The sequence below is a fragment of the Cuculus canorus genome, chromosome 2 (assembly GCF_017976375.1).
Source record: "Cuculus canorus isolate bCucCan1 chromosome 2, bCucCan1.pri, whole genome shotgun sequence".
NCBI lineage: Eukaryota > Metazoa > Chordata > Aves > Cuculiformes > Cuculidae > Cuculus > Cuculus canorus.
Genome location: NC_071402.1, coordinates 123,871,258 through 123,884,298, shown reverse-complemented (window position 1 = coordinate 123,884,298; position 13,041 = coordinate 123,871,258). Strand labels below are relative to the sequence as shown.

General features: G+C 39.9%; 1 protein-coding gene across 3 annotated transcripts; it reads left to right on the top strand.

Moving 5' to 3' along the window:
* The first annotated feature begins 31 nt into the window (after window positions 1–31).
* Window positions 32–11,222, top strand: BTD (biotinidase). Of its 3 annotated transcripts, none has more exons than XM_054060413.1 (4): window positions 32–101; window positions 5,704–5,936; window positions 7,459–7,608; window positions 9,594–11,222. In XM_054060413.1, the coding sequence occupies exons 2-4, from the start codon at window positions 5,718–5,720 to the stop codon at window positions 10,776–10,778; spliced, it is 1,554 nt and encodes a 517-aa protein (XP_053916388.1). In that variant the 5' UTR covers window positions 32–101; window positions 5,704–5,717; the 3' UTR covers window positions 10,779–11,222. The 3 variants fall into 3 exon arrangements, with proteins under 3 accessions (XP_053916388.1, XP_053916389.1, XP_053916390.1); XM_054060414.1 differs by lacking the exon at window positions 32–101 and adding an exon at window positions 110–141; XM_054060415.1 differs by lacking the exon at window positions 32–101 and adding an exon at window positions 2,227–2,278.
* Window positions 11,223–13,041: the final 1,819 nt, after the last annotated feature.

Genomic DNA, 13,041 nt, shown 5'->3' with positions numbered 1-13,041 from the left:
GGCAAGGCGGAGGGCGGCGGCGGCCGGGGAAGCCTCCTATTGGCTGGAGCGCGGAGCGGCCGCCAGAGGGCGAGCGTGGTTTGGCGCGGCGGCGGCGGACCGTGAGCCTCGCGGGGGGGGGGGGAGGCGCGGAGGCCGACTGTGAGCAGCTGCGGGGCAGGGCGGGCTCCGGACCCCGGGAGGCGGGAGGGTTCCCCCGGGCACCTGCAGCTGAGAAGGAGCCGCAGGGCGTTCGGAGCTGGGGTTGGGCAGGGGTTGGTCGGAGTACGGCGGTGAGACAGGCTCGCTAGGTTGGAAAAGACCTTTGAGATTGAGTCCAAGCGCGCCACTAAGCCAGATTCCTGAGCGCTTCGTCTGCCCGTCTTTTAAGCACCGCCAGGGATGGGGACTGAACCGCTTCCCTAGGCAGCCTGACCTACTGAGAGGTGTCCCTGCCCATCGCAGCGGGGTTGGAACAGGGTGATCTTTAAGGTCCTTTCCAACCCAAGCTATTCTATGGCGACTTGACCACCTCCCTGGTGGCCTCTGCCAGTGCCCGATAACCCTTTCTGTGAAGAGATTTTTCCTAATGTCCAACCTGAACCTCCCCTGGCCCAACTTGAGGCCATTCCCTCTCATCCTATCACCTGTTACTTGGGCGAAGAGACCAACAACCACCTCACTATAACCTACTTTCAGGGCAGTGATAAGGTCTTCCCTCGGGCTCCTTTTCTCCAGGCTAAACAAGCCCAGTTCCCTCAGCTGCTTTTAATAAGTGTTGTTCTCCAGCCCCTTCACTAGATGGGTTGTTACAGCTGGAGATGCCCATTGCCAGCAGTTGTGGAGAAAGGGGCCTTGGGCAGCCTGCTTTAGTGGGATGTCCCTGCCCGTGGCAAAGGGGGTTGGAACTATATGATCATTAAGGTCCCTTCCAACCCAAACTATTCTATGAAAGGGAAATGTAGTGCGAGGCACTTATCCAAAGTCCTCAGCAGAGGATGGTTCACATGATTCTACCTGGCTCTGCCCGTGCCAAGCTTGCACAGTGTCCCAGAAGTGACATTGTTGATAATATATTCAGCTTCCACTGAGATAATAAGTAGTTACTATTACAAAAAGCAGAGTATTTTGATTTAAGCTAAAGTTTGATCTAAGTAATTGTATTTTTTGAAAGTTAGAATGTTCTTCTGATAGCATGTCTTTTTTGTAGCATGTATTTTCAAATAGTGTTTTTCCAGACATTTTTACATCTTGTGTTATGTCTGATCTGTGCTGAACAGACCTGTCTTTTTCTGTAATCACCTCTGTTTGCAGTCTGTCTCAGTTGCAAGGTCAGTCTGAGAGCTAGATCCAAAGCTCCAAATTAGCAAGAGATTTGACTGTTGTGAAGTTCATAATGACATTAAAATTAGTTCCTGGAAGTAATAGAAAGTGCATGAGATTTCTGGGTAAATTTATACACATGCCTGTAACTGGGGAATAAGTTCTGTAACCAACTCTTGTCTTGCTGCACATGATTGATGGAGATCACTACCTCTCATTGTTCAGGCCTGAGTAAGGGATGCTTGCTTTCTAAATCTGCAAAACAAGTCTTAGAGAGTTTATTTGCTGGCATTTCTGTTATCACTGCCTCTTTCTTGTTTGTGGTCCCATCATAATTTGAGCCAAAATGCTAATAATGGCTGTGTTCAGTTCATCCTCACTCATGAAGTTTTAATTATGAGATAGTCCGTATTTCAGGAATCCTGTGAAGAGTATAGAGCCTTTGGCAAAACATCATGTTAGAATGAACAACATTCTTTAAAAATGGATTGTACTTCTGGATGAAAGCCAGGGAACTAGAACAAGGTTACACAACGCATTGCACACAGAATAAACATCGTTCAGAAAAGGAAATGCAAGATAGCTGTTTACATTGAGCTATGATTAAGTTGCTAAAAAAACCCTTAATAAAAATCTGTATGGTAGAGTAGTGTATTAAAATATGGTGCAGCTTATAAAAGCAGTAGTCAGGAGGGATCAATGGGAAAACCTTGAATTTCACTATATTTTTACATTCTGTAGGGGCTGTTGTGTTAGGCAATGTATATAATGGAATGGCAGCGTTCATGGATATCAGTATAAAAAAAGACTTAATTATCTTTTCATAGCAAATTTAATATTGTGCCTAGTAATTATTATTGTTTATATCACTGTAGCTTAACAGGCATTTGCTATTAATCATTTACAAACACCCAGAAAACTTCCGTTTTCTACAGTCTGTTGAATTCTTCTGAGTATAAAAGTGCTAGGAAACAGGGTTTGTATTGCATTTTCTCTATGTATCCATCTACATATAGTGAGAATTGACACAATTCTCAGTTTCCAAAGTTGTAGAAAAAGTGAATGACTGGATGTTTTACTTCACAACATGCTGAGATTAGATGGTTCTGAAAAACTGGATAGGAAAAGAGTCTGCACTGTGACTGGAGGAAAAACTTGTCTGAATCCGCATCCAAACTTAAACCCCAGAACAATAACTAGTTCAGATACTGTGACTGCATGACAGTAATACTGCTATGAAATACTTTTATTTGGGTGAGGTGATCCTATTGAAGCCTATGTGCCGGGCAAAAGACCACATGGATCACAGGAAAGGGCCAGAAAAAAAGATTGGATTATAAAGCATTTAAGTTCATGAAAATTTCTTTTTGAGTCATGGCTTAGGTGAGGTGACAGCTCTGTAGACCCTGAACAAATTAAGTTCATTTCAAGGAAAAGATTTGTAAGCTAGTATAGCATTTTCTGTTAGGAAAAAAAAAATCCAGAACATGGCTGAGTAAACCCTGATGGTATCGTTGTTTTGGCTGGAAAGGTTACTATCCTCAAATCCAGCCTTGGAGCTTGTGATGGGTCTCCTTCTTAGAAGCAATCCATTAGATAGCAGGGTTCTGTTTAAACTGTCGGAAAGGGGAAAGGCACTAGGAAGCACTCATGTAAGCGCTCAGCCATGGTCTGTAGGATAAACAGTAATTGCAACCAAGGGTAAAGATTTAGAGAAATTATTTTGGTTATTAAATTATTTTGATGGGCCCAGGTTCAGCCAGATGTATGTTCAGTGCTAAACCTTTTGTGCATCTGAACAAGAAAGAGATTCAGGTTAGTACTTGGGAGTGTCTCTGACCACCGGAAAATAAACCATGGCAGAAAAAGAAGAATGCTCCAAGAATGTCTATAAACAACAACATGTTGTAGAAGCCCATTACGTATTATTATTTTTATGTTGGTATGTTTGGCTTAGAAGGGAAATAGGCTGTTTTTCTAACACATAGCAGTTCTGTCCTGTGATCTGAAACTCTCCAACTTTTTCCATCATTAGGAATGATGAATTCTAATTACATCTTAGTTGACAACTTTGTTGAGGAACAGCTGACTAGAGCTCGTTCCTGGCCTAAATAGGCGTTTTGGCTCTGAAGGGATGACAGAAATAGAAGAGAGTTTTGTCAGTGAAGTGCAGCACAGTATGTTTATTTTCAGTGGCTTCCTTAACTGTGAGAGGCTTCCCACCTCTTCTCTCCCTCCCTCTGCTACTGCTTCATATCTTCATGTGTACCTTGGTATTTCATTTGCAAAGCTGAACTGCTTAGGACAAAGCACGATCCTCTGTTCTTGATAAGTGTTGCTGAATCACACCACACCTCTCTCCGCATAAGTAAGGAGTGTTTGCCTCAAAATGCAGAATAGGAGAGGTAGTTTATTATACATCACTTCTCAAAACTGTTCATATAAATGGAGTTTCATTAATAGAACTGTTTACAGAGATGCCAAGGGTTTGTTCTTGTGCTTTTGTTAACTTAAATTTTTTTGTTTGTTTGTATTGTGCTTTTGTTAACTTAAATTTACCTTTGAAGGCATGTATATATGGACACATTGGCAAATTAAAGCTCAAGAAAATATGAATATGTAGTTGAGCTTAGCAGTACCTAATAACTAAGTTACTCCGGGATCCTTTTGAGTGTAATTACATATTTAAACTTTTTGGTTGAGCAAAAAACTCTTCTACATACGTAGGCACTAAGGTTATGATATTCCTGTCCTATACAGGATTATGTTGCTATCAAACTAGTCTTCCAAATAGCATGTAGAGCTCATGGAAGCAAATGAGTGGCTTAAACTAAGTTACTATTTAATAGGTGCTTTTTGAATAACTTTCCTCACACTTCAGTTTCTTCCTTGTCAGATACTAAACCAGTTAGTGTTTATGCAGGGAAAAAAAAAAAAGGCAGCAATATTGAGGATTGCTTGTCAGCTGCTTTCATCCTGAAGTTTAAGAAAAGAGATATTTTAAGTTAACTTACCATAGACTTCCCTTTTTAGGTATAAAACTACATTTAATATAACATGAATGAAAATTAAAATGAGAGTAGTGGATTCTTTTAAAATTCATCTTTTTTTTTTTTCCTGCTGAACTCCTCGTGGGAACTAGAGAAGGGTCTTCATGCATGTGTCTTTCAGTCTGTATTTGCTTTTGAAAAATTCAGGGAGTTGTGGATCACAAAGATTGAAAGAGTGTTTTGGAACATTTCTTTTCTTGAATAAGAGTTACCAAAGAGCAAATAGAATTAAAAAAGTCAGTAATAGAACTTGAAGACTGTGGGCTATCAATATGTAGCATCGGTGCATCTCTCCTGCATGCTCTTTCAGTTTCACTGATATTCAAGATTAAATTCCTTAATGAGGCTAGGAACACTGTGGTGACAAATACAGAATTCTTATATTATGAGAGTAATTCTGAGTAACGTGGCATTTCCGTAGTATTTCTTAGGCCTTGTGCAGCCATTGACTGTTAGTCAGTCCTTTTTGTGTATAAGTATTTTCCCAACCTGGGAAGTTAGCTGGCTACATGAGGATCCCGTGGAGTGCCCCAGCCTTCCAAACTCACTAACTCTTCATTTCTTTCTAAGAAAAGCTCAGTAATACACATTTTCTGCATTTTGCATGGATTTTTGCTTTATTATTACTATGAAAGCATTTTAAACCTTACCTGTCTGCTTTGTAGAGGAGGAATGCAGATCTGAGTTGTGCTCAACATTTTTATAAATGTTGAAAAAACCTGCACTGTATGAGACAAATCAGTCTATTGGTTACATGTGTGGAGTTGGAACAGAGTGAATCCCTAATCCATGAGAAAAGGCATTTTCCTGATGGGAGGATAGATAAATGCAGAAGTAATGTCTAGTGTAATTCTTTTGGCAATTATCTGTTTCCACATTGATAAAATAAGTTCAGTTTCTACTTGACTACTAAATGTAGTGTCCCAAGTAATTTTAGGAGATGCTACTTTTATGTGTGTCTCCTATCACCAACTGGAGGAGAAACTGCAGATTTGTAAGCTGCTTGTTACTTTTCCCAAAAGATGTTTTGATATGCGGTGCAATAATCTATAAATGAATGCTAAAGTTAATTTTAAAAGAAGACCAAGCAAGGACATCAGTAGAAGTATATGTGATGCTAAAATACCTTTAAACAGGGCAGAGTTATTGTAAAACACCAACGCAGATAGATGTAAGGTTTAGAAACAATATGTACATGGTTGTTCAGGAATTTAAAAACAACACACGCGGTTGAAGCACTGCTAAGAGTCTTGATTACATTCTGTATTTAATAGTAAATATAAATTTCTGGCGAATTTGATGCTCAAGCTCCTCCCACCCCACGTGGTTTTGTTTGTTTTTTTTTCCCTAGGATTTTGGCACACCATGGTGGATTTGTGCTGGAAGCTGGCCATCTGCTTCTTTTGCTATCAAGTTGTCTTAGGAAGAGTTAAGAGGGAGGGGCATTATGTTGCTGCAGTGTATGAACACGAGTCCATACTGAGTCCTAATCCAGCAGCCCTCGTTGATCGACAGTCTGCGCTGGAGCTCATGGGCAGGAACCTAGACATCTATGAACAGCAAGTAGTGGCTGCTGCCAGACAGGTACGCCGCAGCTCAGCTGCAGTTGCGTGTGTCCTATGTATATATAGAGTAAGTGCTATTTGAGGATAATCTTTTACATTTGTGTTCCCAGGCAACTAAAGCCATATTTATAAACATAACTAGGGTCTGTTTTTCAGACATTCTGACCTGCCAGCAGCTCTGAAAAAAAATCAGGCCAGTTAGCAGCTTGCTTGACTTGGGTTACTCCAAGCTTGGAAAAACACGCCTATAGTTATTTAGAATAGGGAAATTAATTTTCTATTTTTGGTCTGAATACCTAGCTCCTTTCTTTTTTCTTAAATGGAATGTTTTTATTGAAAGGCTGTCTTATAGGCAGCTGTCTTTGGGTTTGATTTTATTCCAGTGCTCTCAATGGAAATTCCTGAATGTTTCTTAAAACTAAGGAAGTTAAATGCTTTGGAAATGAATGTTCCACCATTAACAACTCTGTGGAAGTAAAGTTTTCCATTCCTTTCTCCTACCCTTCATGGAATGGTTCTTGGTTTAGATATATTTGGAGAAGAGAGACTAGTGTTTCAGGTTGCCCTTATGCACAGCCTCTCTTAGTTCCCTCTCCAAGACAGTCCAAAGCTGGTTGTAGTCCAAAGAAGCAGTCATTACTATCCCTACACAGGGAATAATTGAGTTTCAAGTTTCACAATTCTGTTGTTTCTGAACAGAAGAATTAAAATTCTTAAGTAATTTGAAAAGGTTGTTGGTTTTTGGGCTTCTTTTTGGAGACTGATGATGGGGCATTGCTGTCCAGAAGCCTAATAGCTATTTTTGTGCAGTACTGCATCCGAGAGACAGAAATTATCCGAAAGACATAGCACGCATAACACATTTGTACTGACTTTTCAACACTCACAGGAATTTGAGTGACTGATGCTGTGTCTGATTTAAGAGGAATCCACCACATTTTTAGGAAGAGCCTCTTTAAACTTCAGGTGGAGCCAGCCTAGCTGTGGCATGGCTACATGTCTACCAACATCTGCATTGCTTCCGAAGTCAAACTGTTTCTGAAAACAGTACTCCCAGAGCCCTATCCAACCCTATATACCTAATCATGGCATATAGCCCTGATTAAGTGATACTGCAGCTTTGACACAGTTATGGTGCCTTTGACAGAGTTAATCTGCAAATGGTAGAATTCTGAAAAAAAAGAAAAATTTTAACACCAGTCTTTAGCCTGAATGATGTCATTCTTATGATTGACGTGAATGGAGAATACTTGCAGTAAGAATTGGGATGAAGTGTGCTCATATTTGCATGCCCTTAAAATAATGTCAAACAGATTATTTTTCAAGTTGAAACTATGCGTCAGGTTAAGAAAGCTTTTTTTATACACATAGTTATACCTACTATGAAGTCAAAGAAAAGGTATTTTCACGTTCATGTGAAAACATACTTGGGTTATCCTTAAGTTTCTCTATCTCTTTTACCCATGAGATTCCTTGTTTTCCTCTTTGTATTTAGTTTGGTTTTGCTTTGCCTACAAAACATGTCTTTGTTTTACATACAGGGAGCACAGATCATTGTATTTCCTGAAGATGGAATCCATGGCTTCAACTTCACCAGAAGCTCCATTTATCCTTACTTAGATTTTGTTCCGCATTCACAGTCTGTGAAGTGGAATCCATGCAGAGAGTCTTATCTGTTCAATGACACAGAGGTAAATGTAGGAGTGATTTCTGCAGGGATTTGTGCTTCAAGTTGGAAACTAGCTTTAGTAGTTTTGCTTGGGGAAGTAAGCAAGAAGTTCAACAACTTGTAGCACCAGGTTCTGTTTTCATGGACTCTGTTTATGCTGGTTTCATTCTTAGCAGAGCAGGGTTTTTGATACATACATGCAAGATTAGCTTGTTTAGGAGACATCTGGATTTGTCATCTCCTCCCCCAACCTATGAAATGGTAATATTACTCTCACAGCCCAGAAGGCCAACCGCATCCTGGGCTGCATCAAAAGAAGCATGGCCAGCATGACGAGGGAGGGGATTCTGCCCCTCTATTCCACTCTTGTGAGACCTTATCTGGAGTACTATGTCCAGTTCTGAAATCCTCAACATAAGAAGGATATGGAGCTGTTGGAATGGGTCCAGAGGAGGGCTACAGGGTTGATCAGAGGGCAGGAGCACCTCCTGTACCAGGACAGACTGAGAGAGTTGGGGTTGTTCAGCTTGGAGAAGAGAAGGCTCCGAGGAGACCTTATAATGGCCTTACAGTACCTGCGGGGGCTACAGGAAAGCTGGGGAGGGACTTTTTACGAGGGTGTGTAGTGATAGGACAATGGGGAATGGCTATAAATTGGAGATTTAGACTAGACTTGAGGAGTTTCTTCACGATGAAAGTGGTGAGGCACTGGAGAAGTCGTGGCTGCCCCATCCCTGGAGGTGTTCAAGGCCAGGTTGGATGGGGTCTTGAGCAGCCTGATCTAGTGGGAGGTGTCCCTGCCCATGGCAGGGGGTTGGAAGTAGATGATCTTTTAAGGTCCTTTCCAACGTAAACTGTTCTATGATTCTAATAAGAGACATTGTGTGTGATTTTATTTTGAACATTGTTTTATATAAAACAACATAGCAGTATCTACAGTTTTGATGCATTCTCATTACTCAGTTTTAATGACTTGATGACATCAGAACTTTCTGACTTGGTGATTGTGTGTAAAATGATTACCGTAAGTAGCAGGACTTCACCTGCTATAATTTGACAGAAGTCACAAGTTAGCACAGACCAGGTGTGATTATAGAAGATGTGATGTGCAAGTTACAAAAATATTTTCATCGACTGTTCTGAATGCAAAGTGAATATATCTGTGCTTTGCAATACAGACTATTTATTCCTATTAAGGTTACAGTAGTCAATATAATGAAAATGAGTACTCATGCATGTGCGTACTAAGCAGAATTCGTGTGCAAACCTTAATGGGAGTTGTAAATGGTGACCTGCTTTGGCCTATGAAGCTTTACTACCAATGATCTTGCATAAGCAAGAACTTAGTTTGCCATCCAGATCCTAGTTAGAGATTGCTGTACTGGCAGTCTTTGGTGCAGCTCTCTGTGGGGTGAAAGAAACATACCAGCAATACTGTAGTCTGTAGCTTTTTGTATTTATTTTCTATAGCTAAGAAGAATCTGTTTAACTCCGCTTCTCTTAAGTTGTAGCTAGTAATCACTTCTTTTAAAATTCACAGTAAAAACATGTAGTTGCAGGAACAGAAGCCATTGTGCAGGTGCAAATGATGATGATTAGAAGTTTGCTGTTCTAGAGGCACGCATGGATCAGTTATGCCGCCTTTTCAAAGCTTTCAGTTGACTTATGGTGTTTTAAAGCCATTGCTGCTCCAGCAACAATGAAAATTAATGCCCTTGAAACAGAGATTATTTATTTACTGACTTCTCTGGAAATAAAACCGGGATAATTGTTTCAAAGCTATTTTGTAATTAGTACCTGAAATACTTCTCAGTCTAGAAAACTGCTGGGTCTAACAGCTTATATCACGAAATCATCAGTACATGTAAATTTTACAGATAAGGTCAAATGTATTTGATTTCCAATTGATAATAATAATTTGAAAAGTGTTAAATATGTCATAGCTCTTAAGTAAAACTTAACCTTCCGTGTTCTGAAGTGTTTACTTTTCCCCATACTTCTCTGCAGGTTCTTCAGCGTCTGAGCTGCATGGCACTGAAGAACAAAATATTCCTTGTGGCAAACGTAGGCACAAAGGAGCTGTGTGAGCGCACTGATCCTCACTGTCCATCTGATGGAAGATACCAGTTCAATACCAATGTGGCATTCAACGATGATGGTATGCTGGTAGCCACATATCGCAAACACAATCTGTATTTTGAATACGCTTTTGATACCCCTCCAGAGCCTGACTATAAACTCTTTGATACTCCTTTTGCCGGCAAGTTTGGCATGTTCACTTGCTTCGATATACTCTTTTTTGAGCCTGCCGTGAACCTTATCAGAAAGTACAATTTGAAACAAGTTGTGTATCCGACTGCCTGGATGAACCAGCTCCCGCTCCTGTCTGCTGTAGAATTTCAACAAGCTTTTGCAACAGCTTTCAACATCAATATTTTAGCAGCTAATATCCATCACCCTACATTGGGCATGACAGGAAGCGGCATATACACTCCAGTCAAATCATTTATCTACCACAACATGGAAAGTTACGGTGGCAAGCTCATAGTAGCAGAAATTCCAGTGACTACCACAGATTACAAAACTAATTTGGAGAGTAATGAAAGATTTGGAGAGAACTTGCATCATTCATGTAAGACTTTGACAAGTACTCCACTGGATGATCAAGTTTGCTTTCAAGAGGGACAAGAGACCCCTGGCAGAGGATCAGAAAAAGGAAATGATGGGTTACCACCACTGTTTTATGCAGAAATGATGTATGACAACTTCACTTTTGTTCCTTTATGGGGGGAAAAAGGAGAGCTCCAAGTTTGTGCCAACACACTTTGTTGTTACTTAAATTATCAGCAAGCTGTTTTAACCGATGAGTTATATGCTTTGGGAGTTTTTGATGGGCTCCATACAGTGCATGGCACGTATTATGTACAGGCCTGTGCATTAGTGAAGTGTGGTGGTCTCAGCTTTAGCACTTGTGGACAGGAGGTTACGGATGCCACCGCTTTGATAGATTTCCAGCTATGGGGAAACATGAGTACCCCTTATATCTTCCCTTTACTGCTGACATCTGGTATTACCTTGGACTACGCTGATCATAGGGGATGGAAAAACAACCACTATTTCATAAGCAAAAATAGAACATCTTCTGGTCTACTAACAGCTGCTCTGTATGGGCGATGGTATGAAAAGGACTAGCAGGTATTTGAGTGAATTAGAAAACAACTGCGTTTACGTTCAGAGTATATATCTTAACATAAGTTGTTGAACATCTGTACTTCTTAGAGCTTCAGGTATGTTTGTTACTTCACTAACTGATGAGATTTCACATTTGAAATTATAAGCTTAACCTAAAAGGCTATAAGGACAGTCCTGATAGCTTATGTCCTACCAGAAGTAAAAGGACTGCTTCGCAAAGATAAAGGCTTGTAATGTGTTGAGATGTTTTATATTGGGAAAATAATATTTCTCATTTCAACTAAATTTATTCCTTTTGATTGAACCTTTTGTTTTCTGGGGTCCTGGCTGGAAGTATGGAAATGAATGGAATGGAAAGCTGTTGTAAAAGAAAGAAAAATAAGGCAGGGAATGAAGAGACAAACACTGTGCATAATGTGCATGAAAATACATATGTGTATATATGGTGAGGTTCTGATGTCTGGTTTGGATGCCATGATCTATTTTATTTTTTTCTTATAAGTCAAAACCACCCATCTGAAATCATTGCCAGTTACTGACCATTCGGTTGTCTGTAATCCTGTTAGAAAACCCAGTGAGATTTCCCAAATATTTTTAACAGTAACTGAATGGTTCAGTTGTGAGCATCTATGGAACAGCTAGTCTGGGGCAGAGGATATCAAATGACTGAAAAACTAGACTGCATTAAGACACAATTTCCAGCCTACTGTGCAAGGAATTGTGTGAAAAAAAAGAAAACATTAGCAATGAATATCAGCAACTATGTTAAGTTTACCTCTTCCTGATTAAAAGAGAGGTTATTTCAAAACAGTTTTGACTTCTTAAACATTGTCCGTAAATTCATTCAACAAGAGCTGTGAAAAGCACATAATGAATTGTGGAACAGCAAGGTTTTTACATAAATGCTTTGTGTGCCAGATGGCAGGTTCCTTCTGCTAAATGAGTAAAAGGTACCATTCTTTCCAGAGCAATAACTAGATTAAGTGCTATAAATATTGTACTGCAGTGACAAACTGTTCTACTGCAGTGAAGAAGTTGGGAAGAGAATAGTTGAGGGATATTAGTTTGGGGTTTAATTCAGAAAAGGTAATTTATTTACAAGCATTATAATTTTCTGTGGTCTTACTAGCTGTTACAACTTCATCTGCGTAATGGCATAAACACAACTGTTCCCTTAACGAGTCCTCACTTTGCTCTTGATCAGTGTATCAGTTGCATTGTAATGGCCAAGAGGAGCAGTGAGGCATGGAACACTACGGGGAGAGCTCCAAGTCTCGATTTTGGCAGTTTGAGTCAGTTCTGAGATGCGTTCAAACTCAGTCCGCTGTGGCAGCTGCAAGTATGTATATTGAAATGTGGTCAATAAGATCCTACTTTGAACTAACTCACTTTCTGGCTTCAGAAAGCAAAACCACTAAGAAATTGCTGAATTTCTACCTCAGGGTTTCTTAGTTATTTATACAAAATAAGTATATAAATACTTATGATCTTGGGCTCTTATCAAACCTTCCTTATCCAAGCTGTGTTACTGTGAGCCAGCACACAGTCACTCTCAGGTTGTTTATACTGCAGCGTGTATTGGATAAAATACGGAGAGGGGAATAGTCTCCCATCTCGTTTGACATAAACTTGCTGATGTAAAATAGGCCATCCCAGTGCAGGGTTATTAAAAATTGTTAATTCTTTGGCACCCATAGCAGTGTGGGAGAGAGCAGGTGTAGGCAGTGCAGGTCAGAAGTCAGAGACAATAGTGACACCCACAGATTATCAAACAAACTCTTGGTAGCAGAGATTAGAAAGGTTGAATTCAGTAACATGTTAATAAGAGTCTAAGAAAGAGAGCTTGAATAACAAAGTTAGGCCAGGGATGGGAAATACATGAGAGGGTAGGACATGAATCCTTAGATTTTGCTTTACAACTAAGGTATCTATTCTATTCTTTCACCATCAAAGAACATCTAAGACCTCAAATTCTTACACTTTCTGAACTAAGTTGATTCCCAGGTACAATAAGGAAGAAAACCTGCACATCTGTCATGTGACAAGGCTTGGAAGCAGGGATTTGTTTTGTTCTGTTCAGAATCTGAATAGCAAAATTTCTTGTTGCTTCTGTTGCTATTTTTCTGAAAAAGAAAGAATGTAAGGTGCTTTTTTGCTCTTTAAATGTTTAATGATACAAACCATATTATGACAGCTTGAAAGGCTCTTTACGTTCCATATTTTTGAACTATGTTTACAGTCACCTGGTTAAACACTGCAATAT